The sequence below is a fragment of the Oryctolagus cuniculus genome, chromosome 3 (assembly GCF_051225735.1).
Source record: "Oryctolagus cuniculus isolate XC-2025 breed Fujian yellow rabbit chromosome 3, ASM5122573v1, whole genome shotgun sequence".
Taxonomy (NCBI): domain Eukaryota; kingdom Metazoa; phylum Chordata; class Mammalia; order Lagomorpha; family Leporidae; genus Oryctolagus; species Oryctolagus cuniculus.
The window spans coordinates 26,392,338-26,412,954 of NC_142869.1; the positions used below are offsets into that span (position 1 = coordinate 26,392,338).

The window sequence follows — 20,617 nt, forward strand, 5'->3', positions numbered from 1 at the left end:
TCTCTGTAACGTAACATGACAGTCAGTCATGGGGGAAAAGGCAGGAGGTAAGTTGAGACTTGAGTGGAGTACTAATTTTGATAGCAATAGAGGAAGAATTCCAGAAAATAATAACAGGAGCTCGGGGGAGGAAACAGAAAATGGAGATGTACGTGATGTATTCCATGGAATGAGGAGAAGCTTTTCACTGGAGAAGGTACTAAAGAATGGAGGAAGACTAATAGGACATACGATTGGTGTTACTTCAAGTCTGTGCTACGGACATCCCCAAATGCCACACCAACCCCTTTGTATTTAGTTTCTAGGCAGTGGGAAGTCACTGAAGACCTTTGGAAGACTAATTTGAGCTGGGCTTTAGGAGATTATGAATTGGGGAATTTAGGGTGTGGCAAAAGATGGAAGAAAAGAGACCAGTTAGAAAGCTGTTGAAATTGTTCCAGGTGAGAGGACATGGGGATCTTCAAGTAGTTGTATTGCCCAAGAAGATGTAAAAAACAGTTGGATATGCAAGACATGGCAGATACTGAATCTTTTGAACTTGGCAAATGAAGTCACACCTTTAAAGGATGGGTAAAGGGATAGACTGTTGTTTGCCTATGGCATTTCTATTTGAACTAGGCTTATTTTGTCCACATTATGTACTTCACATGAACTAGTTGTCTGCCAAAAAATAGCAGCTTCATCTCTGGTCTACAATGGTGCCACTGTGCTGGGTAATAAAGGTGTTTTGATCATGGGCGTGCTGGTTTAGGTTTCTACATTGTGAGAGTTCATCAAGGAGCTAGATGATTTGCCCTCCTTTGTTTTACTTTTTTTTTTTTCAAGAAAGTAGAGCCAACACTTGGTATTTTTTGTTTTTATATGTAAATCTAAATGAAGTGCTACATATATTGATCCCAGATATGATTTACCTAACACAAGACTGTCAAAATTGGTCACAGAAGTCCTAAAATGCCATTCTCCATAAATGTTGAAATTGATAATATTTTTATTCTAATGGTTGTCTTTACTTACCACTGATAAATCATACCATAATAAGTAATATAGAAATAAGTGGCAAAAGTAAATAGGAGGAGGGAGAAGATTGTAAATTGACAGATTCTTTAGCAACTAAGTAGACTACAGGGATCTTAAGACCAAAGCAAATTTTAAAATAAAAGGTTTTTCTTTTGACTGAGACATGGCCTCTAGTTTTGATAGAAAGTATTAATTCGTAACTGTGGTTTATGAAAACTTCTAGTATCTTTACGATATCTAGCCATTCTGATCTTGAATTCCTGGTATCTTCTTTAGCTAATGGTTATAATTCTGTAGCAGTTTTATAGTAATTCAAAGACTCGTTTGCCCACAGTTGATTTTTGTTCTTAATATAGTATTAGTGTCAGTTATTTGTTTAATTGGAGCTCCAGTATCACACCATGGAAGGATGGGTAGGCTAAGAGGCCCAAGATCCTGAGCTGATATCAAGTCCACATTTACTAATGTTGTATTCTTTAGATCATCACTTAAAAATCATGCTTCAGTGTTTACCTGTGGCTGCCCTACCTGCAATTCAGTCATTTTGAGCACCAAATGAAGCAGTCTATTTGACAAATCACAAATTTATGAATTATATTATCATAATTATTTAAATGGACCCAAATTCTTAAGTCTATAAGAAATGATCTTATCAACCTTCTATTTTCAGAAACACCAAGTGTTTCCCCAATACTTTAGGTGCAGGTGGCTGGCTGAGTCAAGATACACACATTTTCCAAGATCCCACACCAGGGTTGGGGTGGGGGGTGGGGGGAAGCCTGATTTCTTGCTTTCAGGTGCAGGGTTTGTTGTTGGAATAATGGTATTATGAAAATCAATACTTCTTTGTCTAGAATCACTTAAAACATCCATAACCTGACTACACTGGAAAGAAAAGGGAGAAAATGAGGGAGAAAAATGAGACAATGTGATATACAGACTGATAATGCTACCCACAAGTGGCTCAGCTGCAGTTCAGTGACACAGTGTCTGGACTTGCCTAACCATGTATAAAACAAATACTTTAAGGTTGTCGTGAGGGAGCTGTTTTGTAAGACTTACCAGTTTATTTATCCACAATTAAAAATAAAATGAAATTTTGTTAAGGAACTAAAAATGGTTGGATATACCTGAAAATAATTTTTATCATAATGATTTTATTTGTTTACATTGTTAAGTTTGTAGCAAATAATTTGGCTTTACAGTTTTGAGTATAGTTTGTTTTCTAACACACAATTTAAATAGCTGCTGTGCTACTAAGACAATTTTAGTCACATTTGATGTTTCCATTTTGAGGGTTTAAATGAGAGCTGTAGTAGTGCAGAAACAACTTCAACAGATTGATAGGTATATTGATTCAATTAGTTCATATAACACCATTTTAAGTATCTGGAATAGACTGGGAGAAATTGATGCTTGTAAGTAATAAAATCTCGTCATATCCTCTTGAATTTTCACACAACAGAAACCAAGTATATGATAGTCCACAGACACATAGCACGTGAAAGTCTTCTTTTTTTTTCCAATTTGGCAAGTAAAGAATACTATCTTAGCTGTTATTCAGCATTGTGAAACAAATATTTCTTTAGCTAGCATACTGTTTACTTCTTGTAAAAATTAAATTTTAAAATATAATTGGAAAACTAAGCAGAAATAAATCACTAATTTGATTAAAAGTAATCTAGAAAACTTTTCTTCTCTCTAACATCATTAATATTGTATTATTTTAAATAGAGAAAATGTAATATGAAATATGTAAATGAAATATGTAATAATTCCTCTATTTTCCTGGCTAGGAAACTTGACCTATCTGTTGGTGGGTTAGTAAACTTAAGTCATACTAATTATAAAGCATTAAGTTGTAACAAGTGTAATTTAGATGATCAAAAATATCTTAATGATTGTTTTTCCAGAACTTGACATTTACAAATAATAGGCATATTTTTGAAAACCAAATTCTAATGATGGGGATAATTTTTCCTAATTTGACAATTCAAAAGTAACTGTATTGCACAAGCATATAAAAATTATAGTTTCCCCCAAAATCTTAAATGGAGAATTTCGTTTTATTTAAAGAAATTAGTTTCTAAGTATTTTGTAAATTTTTATGCTGCTTTGAATAGATGGGCAACTAGGTGAAATGACAGTCTAAAATAGTAAAATTCCAGTTTCTGTGGAAAGCCTCTTTATATACTATGTAGTTCAATAAATTATGCAACCAAATTATGTTAGTAAAATATTTTCTATACTCTTACTCATGAACTATTTCATGGCCTATTTCTGTTTGTATGCTGTCCTGTTAATATAGGTTTCTTCTTTAAGTTAATAATATTCTTTTATTTTTAGTCTTAAACCTTAACTAAAATTGTAAGGGAAGTGTCAGGCAAGCAGCAGGTGCTTAACCTGCTGTTTTAATGACTTTTACACTATTCAGTGTTGTCTGTTTCTTGTTGGTGGATGTGGGTAAATTCTGCGAGTATGAGGTCTATGAGTACATATAACAACATTTTACATTTTATTTTCCATTCATCCTTATATGTAGTAATGTTTGGATTGTTTGAATTATAGTAAATTTCCATTGTGACATAGGTTAATTTTTTCAACACATTCGTAAAGTAACATAGTTTCTCTCCATTTGATTTAGGATCTAGCAGTTTATTTATTTATTTTACAGTGCTTTATCTCTATCTGTAAATCTTTTTAGTTATCTCCTCACTTATTAGTGAATTGAAGGCAAGTCTAGTGTAAAAGCATTTGCTATTATCTATCTGGAAACTGATAATTATGAACAAGTATAGAAATCCAAGTATGTTTACCGAAGACACTTTTATAGTTGGAAATTGGCTTAGAAGTCACTTTTAAAAAGAGCTCCAATGTAGTCTCTGTAATTCTTGGCATAGGTACTGTCATTTATAAATGCAGTTGATTAAACTATGTGTTTTATGACATCTATAAGCTGAATTTTTAAAGCTCATTAATAGTATTAAGAAATCATAAAGGAAGAGGGGAAGATTGTACTCCTAAGTACATTTGCATTATAAATCTTTTTTTGCAAAAGTACATATGGAGCTATTTATCCTGGAATACATGCCATATAAACTTGATCAAAGATTTTTCTGTTAACTATTACTTGCTTGTGTTGACAAACCTCAGGATCTCCTAAAAATGGATCTAACAATCAGTTGTAAGTTCTAAATACAACAAAGACAAGAAGTACAACAAAAGTTTAAAAAATTTACCATTATTGAGTATGCACAAATCACTTTTTCTTTGTTACTATTGCCTTAAAATTGACTTCCCTTTTGTTTTAAAATATAAACTATGTCAACTCTTTGAAATTAAGAAAATAGAAGATGCCTATGTTAAACATCTTTATTTTATTTGTTTAACATATTTGGCTGTTTGTACATTGTTGCCCGCCTTCTTCGTGGAGGAACAACACTAAACCCTGCGCTGTTCTTTCGTCTGCTCGGCCCTTCCCAGGTTTGCTGCTGGTCGTTCCCGGGTTGGCTACCGACCCCTCCACCTCTGTGGAGGGGTGGCTCCCCCTGCCACTTTCCCCACTTCCGCGGGGGAGCGGCACACCACCGGCCGGCTCTCTCGGGGGCTGCTCAGATGTTACCCGGATGTTCCTGGTGCATGTTGTCTCTCTCCTCCTTTATAGTCCTCTTCCTCCAATCCCAAATCTGCTACCCACACGCCGAGCATGCTGCTCTCCTCCAATCAGGAGCAGGATCAGCTCCTGCAGCTCATCAGTCAAGTTGGCGAGAGGCAGCTGTGTAGCAGTTGTTTACTCCTCTCCCAGTGCCATATTGTGGGAGAGCAGATGCATAGAATAAGTCTTAATTCCAGTAACTTAGTCTAGTCCGAGTTGCTCCCCACAGTACATTGCAATTATTGGTGGCTATAACATTGAATAAGAGAGAAAAAAATTCATCACTTATATTTCATATGCCCTTTTCATTGCTAATTTGTTCTGAGGGATACTGTTTTTACTAAACCATTATTGCTTGTCAATATAAAGTAATATATTTGAATTCCCAAAGTTATATTTGATATATATACCCTTCATTGCATGTCAGGGAAAGAAGTTGAGACATAATTATTGGAATTGAGATTTCTAAAAGTAAGATTTCATTTCACTCAAATTGGAGAGTGAAATTAAATCATTTATGAGAATGTCCTCCTATTACCGAATTGTAAAAAGAAATTATGTGTAATGAAGATTAAAACATGATTTCAAAGATTTGAAAGGTACTATGAATTTTATTGTTCCATGTATAGAAGTTGTAGTTGCTTCATATATTATAGCTACAAATAGTCATATTTTTAAAAAAGATTTATTTATTTATTTGAAAGGCAGAAAGAGAGAGAGAGAGAGAAAGGTCTTCCATCTGCTGGTTACTCCAGGCTGGAGCCATGCCCATCTGAAGCCAGGAGCCTGGAGCTTTTTCTGGGTCTCCCACATGGGTTCAGGGGCCCAAAGACTTGGGCCATCTTCTTCTTTCCCAGGCCATAGCAGAGAGCTGGATCAGAAGCGGAGCAGCCAGGACTCGAACCAGCACCTTTATGGGATGCCGGCACTGCAGGTAGCACCTTTACCTGCTAAGCCACAGCACTGGCCCTAGTTATCATATTACAACTCTTGATAATACTGCATAATAATTTTGGGCCTGGCGCCATGGCTCACTTGGCTAATCCTCTGCTTGCGGCGCCAGCATCCCACAGGGGCGCTGGGTTCTAGTTCCGGTCACTCCTCTTCCAGTCCGGCTCTCTGCTGTGGCCCGGGAAGGCAGTGGAGGATGGCCCAGGTGCTTGGGCCCTGCACCTGCATGGGAGACCAGGAGGAAGCACCAGGCTCCTGGCTTCGGATCAGCACAGTGCTGGCCGTACCGGCCATTTGGGGGGTGAACCAACAGAAAGGAAGACCTTTCTCTCTCTCTCTCTCTCTCTCTCTAATTCTACCTGTCAAATAAATTAAAAAAAAAAAACTCAAAAATACTAAATAATAATTTAGAATATACTTAAGCTTGCCAAACATTATAATTTAATCATTAGGTGCTCCACATTAATTATAAACATCTTAAATAATGAAAATAAATCATAGGAGAGTTTGAGTAAACTTTTCTGTTTCATAGTTGATATTCAAAGACTATTGTTTAATCATATTTTATCCTAGAATTTCAAACTAATTTTAATAATTTGATAGTGTCAGGTCGTAGATTTAAGTCTTTAATCCATGTTGAGTGAATTTTTGTGTAAGGTGAAAGGTAGGGGTCTTGCTTCATGATTCTGCACGTGGAAATCCAATTTTCCCAGCACCATTTATTGAATAGACTGTCCTTACTCCAGGGATTGGTTTTGGATCCTTGATCAAATATGAGTTGGCTGTAGATGTTTGGATTGATTTCTGGTGTTTCAGTTCTGTTCCATTGGTCTATCCATCTGTTTCTGCACCAGTACCATGCTGTTTTGATTACAACTGCCCTGTAGTATGTCCTGAAATCTGGTATTGTGATGCCTCCGGCTTTGTTTTTGTTGTGCAAGATTGCTTTAGCTATTCGAGGTCTGCTGTGTCTCCATATGAATTTCAGCATCATTTTTTCCAGGTCTGAGAAGAATGTCTTTGGTATCTTGATTGGTATTGCATTGAATCTATAAATTGCTTTTGGGAGAATGGACATTTTGATGATATTGATTCTTCCAATCCATGAGCATGGAAGATTTTTCCATTTTTTGGTATCCTCTTCTATTTCTTTCTTTAAGGTTTTGTAATTTTCATCGTAGAGATCCTTAATGTCCTTGGTTAAATTTATTCCAAGGTTATTTGATTGTTTTTGTAGCTACTGAGAATGGGATTGATCTTACAAGTTCTTCCTCAGCCATGGTATTGCCTGTGTATACAAAGGCTGTTGATTTTTGTGCATTGATTTTATACCCTGCTACTTTGCCAAAATCTTCTATGAGTTCCAATAATCTCTTAGTAGAGTTGTTTGGGTCCCCTAAATAAAGAATCATATCATCTGCAAAGAGGGATAATTTGAGTTCTTCCTTCCCAATATGTATCCCTTTAATTTCTTTTTCTTGCCTAATAGCTCTGGCTAGATCCAGAACTATATTGAATAGCAGTGGTGAGAGTGGGCATCCCTGTCTGGTACCAGATCTCAGTGGAAATGCTTCCAGCTTTTCCCCATTCAATAGGATGTTGGCTGTGGGTTTTTCATAGATTGCTTTGATTGTATTGAGGAATGTTCCTTCCATACCCAGTTTGCTTAGTTTTCATCATGAAAGGGTGTTGTATTTTATCAAATGCTTTCTCGGCGTCTATTGAGATAATCATATGGTTTTTCTTCTGCAGTCTGTTAATGTGGTGTATCACATTGATTGTTTTGCGTACATTGAACCATCCCTGCATACCAGGGATAAATCCCACTTGGTCTGGGTGGATGATCCTTCTAATTTTAGTGAAATGGAATGAAATTACTTTCTATGGGATTTTGTTTGTACATAGGCCACCATACATATGTGAGGGTACTCCAAAAAGTTCATCAAAATCAAATTTATTGCAAAAAAAGAAATTCACATGTAGTTTTTCATAATACATACTTTCCATTATCTTTTTGAAGACCTCATCTATTGAATTTTATCAGTTTACTGTTTGAAGACAGCAGTACAGTATCTACTTGCATACATGTTGAACTTATTTCTTGGAGTATAAGATTGTGAGAGAAAAAAATACTATGGCTTTATCATTTATTTCAGTTCTTGCAAAAATGTACTTTTCTAGTATTAATTTAAAATATATTTCTTTATGGATAGAAAATTCTAACTATATTTGTAATATCTAATAATTTTAAATTACATTTTTAAATCATGTGCAGAATTGTTTTGATCTCCCTGTTTTAGTATTTTTACTAGAGAAAAAGTTAAAATTTAATATTGTAGCATCAAGTTATATTTTTTATAGTTCTATGCTGGTCTCAAGTTTAAGAGGCCTATAGTTTCTGGCTCAAAAAATACACATATTTAAAGACAGATAATGTGCCCAACTTGATTCAGAATTTTTTTTAAGATTTATTTTATTTATTTGGAAGACAGGGTTACAGAGAGAGGAGGAGAGACAGAGAGAGAGGTCATCCATCCGCTGGTTCACACCCCATTTGGCCTCATCGGCTGGAGCAGAGCTGATCCGAAGCCAGGGGCCAGGAGCCAGGAGCTTCCTCCCGATCTCCCACAAGGGTGCAGGAGCCCAAAGACTTGGTCCGTCCTCCTTTGCATTCCCAGCTGCATTAGCATGGAGCTGGATTGGAAGTGGAGCAGCCGGGACTCGAACTGGAGCCCACATGGCATACTGGCACTGTAGGCCGGGGCTTTAAGCTGCTGCAGCACAGCACCAGTCCCTGCATTCAGAATTTCAAAACGTGTATTTAAGAATATAATAAAATACCTGTTTTACCTATCAGGCAGATCATTGTAGTATTATAAAATAACAAGCTTAAAGCAATAAAAATTTTTTTCAAGATTTATTCATTTGAAAAGCAGAGTTACAGAGAGAGGGAGAGACAAAGAGAAAGAGATACATATCTTCCATCTGCTGGTTCACTCCCCAAATGGCTGCAATAGCTAGGTTGAAGGCAGGAGCGAGGAACTTCCTCTGGGTTTCTCACGTGGGTGACAGGGGCCTAAGCGTGCCATCTTCTGCTGCCCTCCCAGACACATTAGCAGGGAGCTGGATCAGAAGTAGAGAAGCCAGTGTTCAGTCTGTGCCCATATGGGATGCTGGTGCTACAGGCAGCAGCTTAACAATCTGTACCACAGCACCAGCTCCAAAGCAATACAATTTTTAAACAATTCGCAGAACATCTTAGTGCCTGCCCACCTCCTATATACCTCAAAGTTCTTAAGCATGTGGCCGGCGCCACAGCTCACCAGGCTAATCCTCCGCCACAGCTCACCAGGCTAATCCTCCGCCTGAGGCACCGGTACTCCGGGTTCTAGTCCCGGTTGGGGTGCCGGTTCTGTCCTGGTTGCTCCTCTTCCAGTCCAGCTATCTGGCCCGGGAGGGCAGTGGAGGATGGCCCAAGTGCTTGGGCCCTGCACCCCATGGGAGACCAGGAGGAAGTACCTGACTCCTGGCTTCAGATCGGCGCAGCGTGCCCGCCGTGGCAGCCATTTGGGGGTTGAACCAACAGAAGGAAGACCTTTCTCTCTCTCTCTCTCTGTCTAACTCTGCCTGTCAAAAAAAAAAAAAAAAAGTTCTTAAGCATGTTTAAGATCTAAAAATGTATATAATATTGTCCTCATTCTTCTCAAAAACCAGTAATTCATTACTTATATGTAAATAGGATAAAACTCAACATGCACTATTGTGTCCCTTTGTAGACCACAGAATAGTTTATGTATTGTAAGTTAGCTATTCTCACAAAAATACTGTGAAATAAAAATAGTACTGTTTGTTATGAGAAAAATGATAAGCCCATTACTCATTTAAAGTTCACATGAACCCTACCAAATGGGGACCATTATCATTCCCATTTTATACAAGACATGGAGAACTTAAGTTCAAGAACTTAAGAATCCTCAGTCTTAATAAACTATATTGCACAAATTTTTTTTTCAGTCATCCAACTTCATCTCCAGTATGCAGATAAGATTCAGAAGTTAGTTACTTGTGTTTAAGTTTGCTGGTACTTGTCTGCCTCTCTCTAGTTCATAGGGGTGCTTCAAGGAGAGGAGTAGGGGGAGAACCACCTTGCTATTACTGCCTGCCATGATAAGTACCAATGACAAATTGCAGACTGTGTAGTTTCTCTAACAAAACAAATGCAATGACAAGAACTTTCTTTTTATGAAAATATTTCCTCTATTCAAGTAGTGCCAAGTAATTTGTTTTGTTCAGTAACTTTGATATGATTTCTTAAGAAAAGTCTCAACATCACTGGATTAAAAGCTGATATTTATTTTTAAAAGATTTATTTATTAATTCATTCATGCAAAAGGAGAGTGACAGAGAGAGGGAGGGAGAGATGGAGAGAAACAAAGATCTTCCCTTCCCTGGTTCACCCCCAAAATGCCTGTAATAGCAGAGCTGGGCTGAGCAGGAGATGGGATTTGGAAGCTCCATCTGGGTCTCCCACGTGGGTGGCAGGGACCCAAGTGCTTGGGACATCATCCATTGAAAAAGTTGATATTGATTTAAAGCTTGCTGACACTTTATGAAAAAAGACTTTGTCGCAATACAGAATAAACGCTGTGCTAACAGAATTCCAACTTTTCTGTGGGATGATCCAAAAACAGCAAACAGAAGGCATTACATTTCTTAAGAGTCACAAGTGTGTACATGCAAGTTATGCCATTCCTGTTATTAGCTGTTATTTGATATTAGAACTCTCTTCGAGAGGCCAGCGCTGTGGCACAGTGGGTTAAAGCCTGAGCCTGCAGTGCTGGCATCCCATATGGGCACCAGTTCAAGTCCTGGCTGCTCCATTTCTGATCCCACTCCCTGCTAATGCTCCTAGGAGAACTGCAGAGGATGGCTCAAGTCCTTGGGCCCTTGCACTCACTTGGGAGACCCAGATGAAATTCCTGGCTCCTGGTTCCTGGCTTCGGATCCACTTAGCTACAGCCATTGTGGCCATCTGGGAAGTGAACCAGCAAATGGAAGACCTCCCTCCCTCCCTCTCTCTCTCTCTCTACTTCTCTCTGTAACTCTGTCTTTCAAATAAATAAATAAATCTTTTTTTAAAAAAAGAGAATAGACTTAGAAAACCTTGATTTGCAGATTAATATGCTCCGTGGAGAATTTTTGTATATATTGATGATTGGGGGTTGGGGGTTAGGAAAGCCCAGATATCTCAAAAGTAGTTGAGATCTGTGCACTGTGACCTACATTTATACAGCTCTTAACTGAGTATAATGTGTTTACTCTGATTTTAGGACATTTGCCTTAACAGTATGCCTTTCATATGTCAAAGACATTTGCCGGATTAAGAGCCTGACTTGTTTCTCTTGCCCTGTTCAGAAGCAGGTTTACACAAGTATTCTGATGTGAAGCAGAGAATATGAAGTATTTATAATGACTGTTAAAGTAAAAAGAGGCATAGCTCAGTTGGTTAAGCAATATTTTTAAAGAATTCTTAATTCTATCTCACTCTCAGTAGCCTTAGGTACAAAAGCCAATCTCAGAATTATTTTTTTACTGTTTAAATGACATAACTGAGTTAAAGAAAGAAACTAAATAAAAGGTTATGCTGTTTACTTACACCTTTCCTGAGTCATCTTCACCTTTATGGCCAAGCTTGACTACAATACACCACAGTGCATATTCATATGGCATTCGGTTATGGACTATATTCTACTTCATGCATCATTTTCACCTATTTAATAGATGGGTAGTGAGTGGAAGAGAGAAGGTGAGAGCACAGAACATGTACTCAAAATGTCTTCTTTTTAAATTCCAGCAAATTCAGTAAAGCTAGAAATGCAGAGCGATGAAGAATGTGACAGGAAACCCCTGAGCCGCGATGACGAGATCAGGGGCCATGATGAGGGTAGCAGCCTAGAAGAACCCCTAATTGAGAGCAGCGAGGTGGCTGACAACAGGAAAGTCCAGGAGCTTCAAGGCGAGGGAGGAATCCGGCTTCCGAATGGTAAACTGAAATGTGACGTCTGTGGCATGGTTTGCATTGGGCCCAATGTGCTTATGGTACATAAAAGGAGTCACACTGGTAAGCAGCTGAAAGAATAACCTGATGACTGCCTGTGACATCTGATGTTGATATTACCTGACATCTATTCTCTTTCCTTTTTATTCAGGGGTGGCAATGGTGAAACTACCTTTTCAGAATTCTGCTAGTATTGGATTGCTGAAAAGCAGAGAGTAGCCTGGGTCTTGACTTCCAGCCTTCAAATCTGAATAGCATATCAGAAAAGAAGTTTGGGATTCAGTTTCCACAGTTCTTAATATAGCAATAATATGATAAGGGTTCAAAAGGTATAGGAGAATTTCATTGTGTAACTTAATCTTTTTATATTTCTATACATATTTTTCCATACCCATGGGCAGGTAATATAGTTTGCTAGCCAAGAGTTAATACTACAAAATGGCACTCATGCATTTATATAGGGGTGAATCATTTTCAATTTATCTAGTTAACTTGTTGAAATACAATTTCCAATCAATCTTTGCTTACCACAGATCACAGTAATAGTAGGCAGGTACTTTCCCTCATGCAGGGATATTACCAATTTCCTGTAATTTTTGGTTATAACTCCTGCAAGAAGATATGTAGGGTCAAATATCTCAAAGGGTGCTAGGTGTACAAGTAGGGTTAGGTAATCATTGAATGGGATGAAGAAGCCCTCAGAGTAACAGACACTTTGGACATTAGGTGGAAAGTCTTTCCTTCATGAAAACCCACCAAATGAGGAAAAGGATATCTCCACATCCTTACATCTTTAGCTAAATTGAAAAACAAAAAGCAACAGAAATGAGTTTGTGGTAATAGAGAAGGATCATTGATTTGGAGGTGGTGGTAGCTTTCTGTCTAGTTCAAAGTAGTGTTATACAGCAAAATATCAATAACTAATATTCTCAGAATTTTAAATATGATACCCTTTTGGAAAAGAGATAAATCACAATTTTTCTTCTAAATAGTCAATTTAATAATTTGATGCTTAAAACATGAGCAATACAGGATACATTGAAGTCTTTTTAAACCAAACCTCTCATTATTATACATATAAAGAAAGAGTGCAATGATTTGTCCATTGTCCCTTGCTTGAGATAATGCTTTGTTAAGGATTGATCCAAGATTTCCTGATGCTCAGGCTGGTTTTGTTTTAATATGCCCTGTTTGGTGTGGTGTATTCATATACCCAGAGCTTATTATGAGGTATAACCATAAAGCTGATATTTAGATTACTGTGAGAAATTATACATTAAAAGCAGTGTATCATAATCAAAATATCAGCTTTAGACCTCTATATATCTTTTCCAACCATATAGTCACATTTTTGCTTTTTGTCTTGTTTAAAATTTCCTTTTTAAATAGCAGTGTATTTTAAGATTTACATTAGCAGTGCTAATTTTCTCCCTATAGTTTTCTCAAAGGTTCTGGGAAAAGTTGAAAAAAATCAAGCTTGAGATCTAATTAATAAGAAAAAAAAAAGGAAAGACTACAAAACAATCAATCTACCTTTTATCAGTGCTCATAGAGTAATTCTAGGTGTAGTTAAGATGAGTTTCATAGTGTTATATATTCATTCTATCATATTTTATGTCAAGGAATATAATATCCATTCAAATGTATAATTCCTTCAAAAACCAAAATCAATCCAATGACTGTGCAGTTGAATTGCATATGCTGTTGATTTTAAGGCAGAGGAGTATGCTAAACAATTTTCGGAATATTTTTTAAAAACCTTTTATGTCTTTAGTTTAAAAAATTCAAAGAACCAGAGTATACATTCCTTAAAATTTAGGTTAATCAATGTTTCACTGTGTCTACAGTGATATTCATGAGGATTGTTAGTTGTAAATACAATAGCTGGAAACCTACTCTACTATCCGATTGGTATTTACTACTGTGGTAGAGTTGAATTTTTTTTAATTCTGAGATCTAATTGGCATGGAAAATATTTATAAAGTTATGCAGATTTTCGTAAGTCTTAGGAATATAACAGTAAGCAATGGCACTTTTAAAAATAAATGTTTATTGGAGTATTGTGAAAATTATTATCCATTCTTCAAACCTGGGAATTTCTTGGTTAAAGTTAATAGCTTTTCATGGAGGAGCTTGGGATATCTATAATGCCTTTTTGATTTTGAAATTGTAGCTATGATATCTTTAAATTAGCTATTTAAGTAGTATTTTTGATCACCAAGTTTATTTATCTGAGAGGATCCTGACATTTTCAACTCCATTTTTATACTACTTGAGAATACAAGGTCTATTTGTATTTCTTTAAACTAGATTGAGAAAAATGTAATCAAAATGTAGTTGTTAACCAAATATTTTCTCTTCAATATCATGAACTACTGCCTTCATTTTGAACTTCCCGGTTTTACCATTTATTTGTAACTAATATAAAAGAGACTGTCCTCAATCTTTATGAAGCCTTTGGGAAGCATTTTCGCATAGTTTTAGATTGTAGAATATCTAATATAAAATTGATGGTGAAGAAAGACGTACAACCAACCAATTTATAACAACATAGAGTATCAGGTCTAATTTGCTTCTTCTTTCTCTTTCATACTTTACTAGAATGCCAATTCTAATGACTAATTAATGGCTTGGTGTTATTTCTTTGGCATTGCTACTTTAGTAAATGATCAGGTAATATTGTCATTGGATACTCCAGGCATTCTTCACTGGAAATATAGGAAGAACAAAGCAAGTAGGGGTAGTAAATAAATTCATATGTGAGCATAAATGGATGGGAATGGTTTACATAGAAGATACTCATAATTTTTCCCCATTTGGGGCCGCATACTCCCATCTTTGTACTAAGCTTTTAGCACCCTATCTTGTACATTGCAGCTTTGTTAAGCCATTATCTTGCTCCAAGACCCCTCAACAGGTGTTTGGGATTTTGCATAGTTACAGGTGGATACTCCATCTAACACAAGAACACCAACTGTCTGATCAGCCAAAGGGAATGCACTCGTGTATATTGACATTTCTGTTGAATAATTAAACATAGATCTAGAACTACATGTTTATAAAGTACATAAAAGATGGAAATTCCCTTTATTCCATAACAAAAATAATATTAACTCTTATTCGTGAGAAACTAAAAATAGACCAATAGATTGGTAGAATGACTTTTTTTTTAAATGCAGGTTGAGAGTGAACATGGAGGATACCACAACCGTGCCTTCATTGTTCTCCTGGATCTAGAGTTTTTATTCCAGATTTTTGTGTTCACCAGTGGGAACAGTAGCTTTCACAGGCACAACAAGCTACTTAGTTTTTTTAAATTGGATTACTTTATACTATCATTACTGTAGTTAGTGTATTTGTGGGATAAATTTTCATATTTGATTTACTTTTGAAGAGCATGATCATTTTTTCAGTCCACGCTGAATCAAGAAGGGCCAGTTGATCATCTTGAGAGAAGAAAAACCAAAAGAAATAATTAAGATGTGTTGTTAAAGTTCCATAGACAATGAACATTTTTTGCATATGTAACTTTTGCATAGAGAAAAATGCAGTTAACTGAATCTTTTACTTAACTACCAGATAACTTTACACCTATCTGTAATGCCTAGGCAAAGAAATACCCATCAACATTGAATAAAATGTTTGCTGATATTTTACAGAAATGGCTTTCAAAATTAGGTTAATTCATTTAGCTTTTATTTATTACTAAACAGATATAGAGATAACTCCTGTACTTAGATTATTCCTGAAATGTACCTTTACAAACTAAAAAATTCCTTAAGTTACCACCTGATTTCAACTTTGTCCTCTGAAAGTAGTGTTTCTGAAAGTGTCACTGTAATTCCAGCTAACTGGATTGTGGACATGATGGTTATCGTAGTGAATAGAGTTAGTTAAGCAAATCAGTGTTTCTTGAGACCTTGTCTGGCTGAATTTGAAATGAATTGTGATAACCATCCCTTTTATCAAAAAAAGGAATATGACTGCTTACCTTCATCATGCCTTGTTCTTTACATCCTATGGCCACAAAACTCCAAAGGCCTCCACACTGTAGTTTGTACACTCAGCAGCATGGCAGTATTTCCAATTACATCAAAACCATCTTTCTACCTTTTTAAGATTTATTTATTTGAGAGGCAGCAAGAAAGAGAGAGCATGTGCAGTCTTCCATCTGAAGGTTCATTCCCTAAATGCTTGCAACAGCCAGAGCTGGGCCAGGCAAAGCAAGGAGTGAGGAACCCCAGCCTGGTCTCCCCTCATTGGTGGCAGAGGACCAATTACCTGGACCATCCTCTGTGGCCTTCCCAGGTGCATTAGCAGGAATCTGGGTTTGAACCAAAGTAGCAGGTACGCCAACCTGCACTCAGATGTGGTATGTAGGCATCACAATCAGGGCTGTTGCAGTGGCTCACTTAGTTAATCCTCCCCTGTGGCACCTGCATCTCATATGGGCACCGGGTTCTAGTCCCGGTAGCTCCTCTTCCAGTCCAGCTCTCTGCTGTGGCCTGGGAGTGCAGTGGAGGATGGCCCAAGTGCTTGGGCCCTGCACCCGCACGGGAGACCAGGAGGAAGCACCTGGCTCCTGGCTTCGGATTGGCACAGCTCCAGCTGTGGCAGCCATTTGGGGGGTGAACCAATGGAAAAAGGAAGACCTTTCTCTCTGTCTCTCCCTCTCTCTGTCTATAACTAATAAATAAATTTTAAAAAAAGCATCACAATCAGTGGATTAACCCATTATGCCACAACACATACCCCTGGACCATTCTTTCATTCTTTGAGATGACCATATAAATTCACCAGTAGTTTCTTATTTTAAAAATTTAAAGATGTTTACAGTATTTTATACATGTGAAAACTAAATTATCCTGTCTTGTAAAACTCAAACGAATTTAAAAAAATTTTAACAGGGTTATCCTTATTACTGTTTCTTTTTTAGAAACTACTCTAAATTAGGGATTTTTCAACTCAGCAGGAGGTTTAAAAATATCTGAGCATACTACAGGAATATTTTCCAAAGGCCCACATAATTTCAAATTTATTTGGTCACCACATGCATTTAAATCCCTTTTAAAGTTATGGCATCCTGACTTGTTATATGCCTGAGAAACCTTATATAGAGAGACTACAAAACTAAAAATCAAATATTTGGAGTGAAAAGCATAATTTATGCTCGCTCTTTTCTTCCTTTTAAAAACCATTAATTTGTGAAGGAAATGCCCCCATCTTCTATTATAGACTTTATAGTGGGGGTGGTAAGTAGATAATTCTGATTTTAAAAAGCTGTAAATTGGGACCAGCATTGTGGCACAGCTGGTTAAGCTGGCACTTGCAAAAATGCCGCCATCCCGTTAGGGCACCTGTTTGAGACTTGGCTGCTCCATTTCCAATCTAGCTTCCTATCAGTGTACCTGGGAGGGCAGTGGAGGACCCTTGCATCCATGTGGGTTACCCAAATGGAGTTCCATGCTCCTGCCTTTGGCCTGGTCCACCCCAGCCATTGTGGCCTTTGGGGGAGTGAACCAACAATGGAGGACCTCTCTCTGTGACTCACCCTCTCTCTCTTCTCTAATTCTGCCTTTAAAATAAATAAATCTTTAAAAAGTTGTAAACTATTATTTCATTGGAAATAAAGAATCAAGTTTTTTATGTGTATGGAAAAATTAAAAAATCTGCCAAAGTTAGATTTTAAAATTTGATCATTTTTTCGGGTTTATTATGAAGGATTTTAGCCAAATGAATCAAATTAGATGAATAAGATACAATTCAAAATAATTTCAACATTTTTTTCCCCAACGTATTACATCAAAATAGGACCTTTTGTAAACTTAGCTCGTAAGAGTTCTGGATTTTTTAAGAAAAAAAGAAATCCTTAAATCCCACCACACATACAGATTATTCTCTTTTTTGCATGTACTTCATTAATTTCCAAAAAGTTAAGTACTACAAAATTTGAGATACAGTTACCTATAAAATTTTTGATTTCTTTAGGCTTTAAAACAAATCTACATAATAATTTGTAGTAACTACTGCTAGAAAATGACCAGTTTATCCTCTTTGTGCCTCAGAACTTTCTTCAATAAAAGGATCAATGAGTGGCATCAAAGGGCCAAGAAATTATTCACTAGTATTATGAATGTCTCATTTAAAGATAGATAAAACATGACAATTCAATGTAATTTTTTTAAAGAAAACTATTAACATTATAATAATTATCTAAGTATAGAAATGGTTCAGTTCAATCAAAAGATAATTGTGTTTTTTTTTTTTTTAAGATTTATTTGAAAGACAGTTACAAGAGGAGTATAGACAGGGTCAGATACACACACACACACCCACACACACACACACACACAGAGACAGAGAGAGAGAGAGAGAGATTCCATCTGCTGGTTCACTCCCCAAATGGCCACAACAGCTAGAACTGAGCTAATCCAAAGCCAGGAGACAGGAGCTTCTTCCTGGTCTCCCAGTTGGGTGCAGGAGCCCAAGGACTTGGGCTATCCTCTGTGCTTTCCCAGGTGCATTAGCGGGGAGCTGGATCAGAAGTGAAGCAGCCGGGACTTGAACTGGTGCCCACATGGGATGCCAACGCAGCAAGCAGGGGCTTTAACTTGTTGCACAACAGCGCCAGCCCCAGTTTTCTTTTCATTCTAAGTTTTGAGGTTTAGTATGATACACTTTTATTATTTATATATTAATTTGTAATATAGCTCGTTTATCTTTATAGATAGACAAACCTGATATAGTCTTCATTATTTGATAATGTTAGCAGTTTGATCTGCTTGTCAATTTTACATTTTCATTATCCGCATATTTTTATGTTTGATGACATTGATGTTGATTGGTTAATGGCAACAGATTTAATTGATGTTTTAGGTTTAAAGAATCTTATAGCCATATTAGTAACTGGAAAACAAAAAGAAAAGATTCCTGCCAAACATGATTTTCACAAAATGAAAAGAATACACAGGAAATGCCTAGAAGGATAACTTTCTTTGGATTTTTCCAAACACTTGGCCAAAGTTTCACTATTAGTGGCCAGGAAAGTCAAAATACAGGGCATGTGTTTAGAGATCTTTTAATGATGAGCTTTTATGCTAGTTCATTCTTTGAGTCTCTCTGGCCCTCTTGATTTTTATCATCTAAATGAAGGAATCAGAGAAAAGGTCCCTTCCAACACAGAATTTCTGTGAATTTTAAGACAATAACATGGTAACATAAAGAGAACAGTAAGGTTGACTACCAGAAGACAGACTGACCAGATTCAAGTCTCAGCCTCAGAATTTGCTGTCTCTGTGACTATATTCCGATACTTTGATACATGAACTTTGATTTCTTCATTTGCAAGTTGATGTTAATAGCTAATTATTAATGACATTGTAAAACTGAAATATCGCATGAAAATCAACTTGTAAGACAGTTAAACGATGGAACTTAGTTATTGAAATGTAATTAATATTGTCACTTTTTTGAGTCAACTACAGGAATTTTGTCAAATTTATATGAAGAGAGGAAACAGCCACCCACTATAAAGCTCAGCCTTGGTATTCTGATCAGAACAAATTCTAGGAAGATAAGTGTTTAGAAGACTTATGAGAGAGAACATTTTTAGTATAGAGATCTGGCTCTGGTTAACAGTGGATGGTGAATCAGTCCCTTGCAGATAACCTACTTGATCTTTCCTCCTTCTCCCTTCTGCAGGTGAACGTCCATTCCACTGTAACCAGTGTGGAGCTTCTTTTACTCAGAAGGGCAACCTTCTGAGACACATAAAGTTACACTCTGGAGAGAAGCCGTTCAAATGTCCTTTCTGTAGTTACGCCTGTAGAAGAAGGGACGCCCTCACTGGCCACCTCAGGACCCACTCTGGTGAGTGTCACCAAACTCTTTGAGGAGAAAGATAAACTAGGAAAATTCAAAGGAGTGCTATAGAATAGTATTAAATACCTTACAGTTTTGGTGCTTAGCTAGGAACAACCTAAACAATATTTTATTTGTATACTGTAAATAACTGATAAATCTTTTAGGATACATGTGACCTGTTTTAGATTGACGAACTTGGCAAAAAGGAACACTGTCAACTAACAGTGTTTCTTATTGCAATACAGTGAAATAAGAAAACAGCTGTTATATAATTTTTTTTTTAATTTTTGCAGTTGTTCATATAGTAAGTACTGTTAATCCAGGATAATTAAAGATTTAGAAAAATATGAGTTACATTCTAAAGTTACTATACAGGAGATAAAAGCTGTGATATATTTTGACTGACATAGTACTCAGGCCAAGATTTCTGTGGGAAATCAAACATTGTTATTTTTAAACTTGAAAATATTATACGCTCTAGAAATGGTCTGTTATTTTATACTCCAATTTAACTCTCCTTGTTGCTTTAGCTCTCAAACTGTAGTCATTGCACACTATCTGCAACTTTTCTCTGCTTCATAAATCATTAAACAGTTGAGAACAAGTTTGATTTTTATAAAAATGCCAGGATATAGTGCATAAAAGAAAAAGAATGATCAGAAATCTGAATGAATCTCATTTGACTTTTAGCATGAATTGCCATAACCAAGAAGTTAAAGGTGGAAAATTAATATAGAATACTCTCAAGCCAGTTTTATATGCTCCTTCTGTCCATAATGACATATTAAATTTTAATTTTAATATGAAGATATGATGGAAGTGACATTTTCATCTACATTGACAAATTGTGTTAGAAAGTGCTAAGGATTGTGAGGTAATGCCTGTATTATCTTTCTTTACATTTTCCCTGTTATCCTTAAGGCTGTTCTTAATTTTTAACATGAATGTGAATTATGTAAAACTATTTTAAACATTAACTCTTAAACTTGGGGCAGTGACAAAAATGAAATTAATGCAAACATTAAAATAAAATGGTTTAAGTATATATTTTACTTTCCTCCCTGACACAAAGT

General features: G+C 36.4%; 1 protein-coding gene across 35 annotated transcripts in view; it reads left to right on the plus strand.

Moving 5' to 3' along the window:
- IKZF2 (IKAROS family zinc finger 2) overlaps positions 1-20,617 on the plus strand; it is a 171,083-nt gene that overhangs the window by 101,003 nt on the left and 49,463 nt on the right. For 22 of the 35 annotated variants that reach the window (XM_051849149.3, XM_051849145.3, XM_070070236.2 and 19 more), the window contains 2 exons: positions 11,478-11,744; positions 19,383-19,550. In XM_051849149.3, the coding sequence (XP_051705109.1) occupies positions 11,478-11,744; positions 19,383-19,550 (435 nt within the window). The remainder of the gene's footprint in view (positions 1-11,477; positions 11,745-19,382; positions 19,551-20,617) is intronic. The other 13 variants (XM_070070249.2, XM_070070247.2, XM_070070245.2 and 10 more) reach the window with 1 other exon arrangement.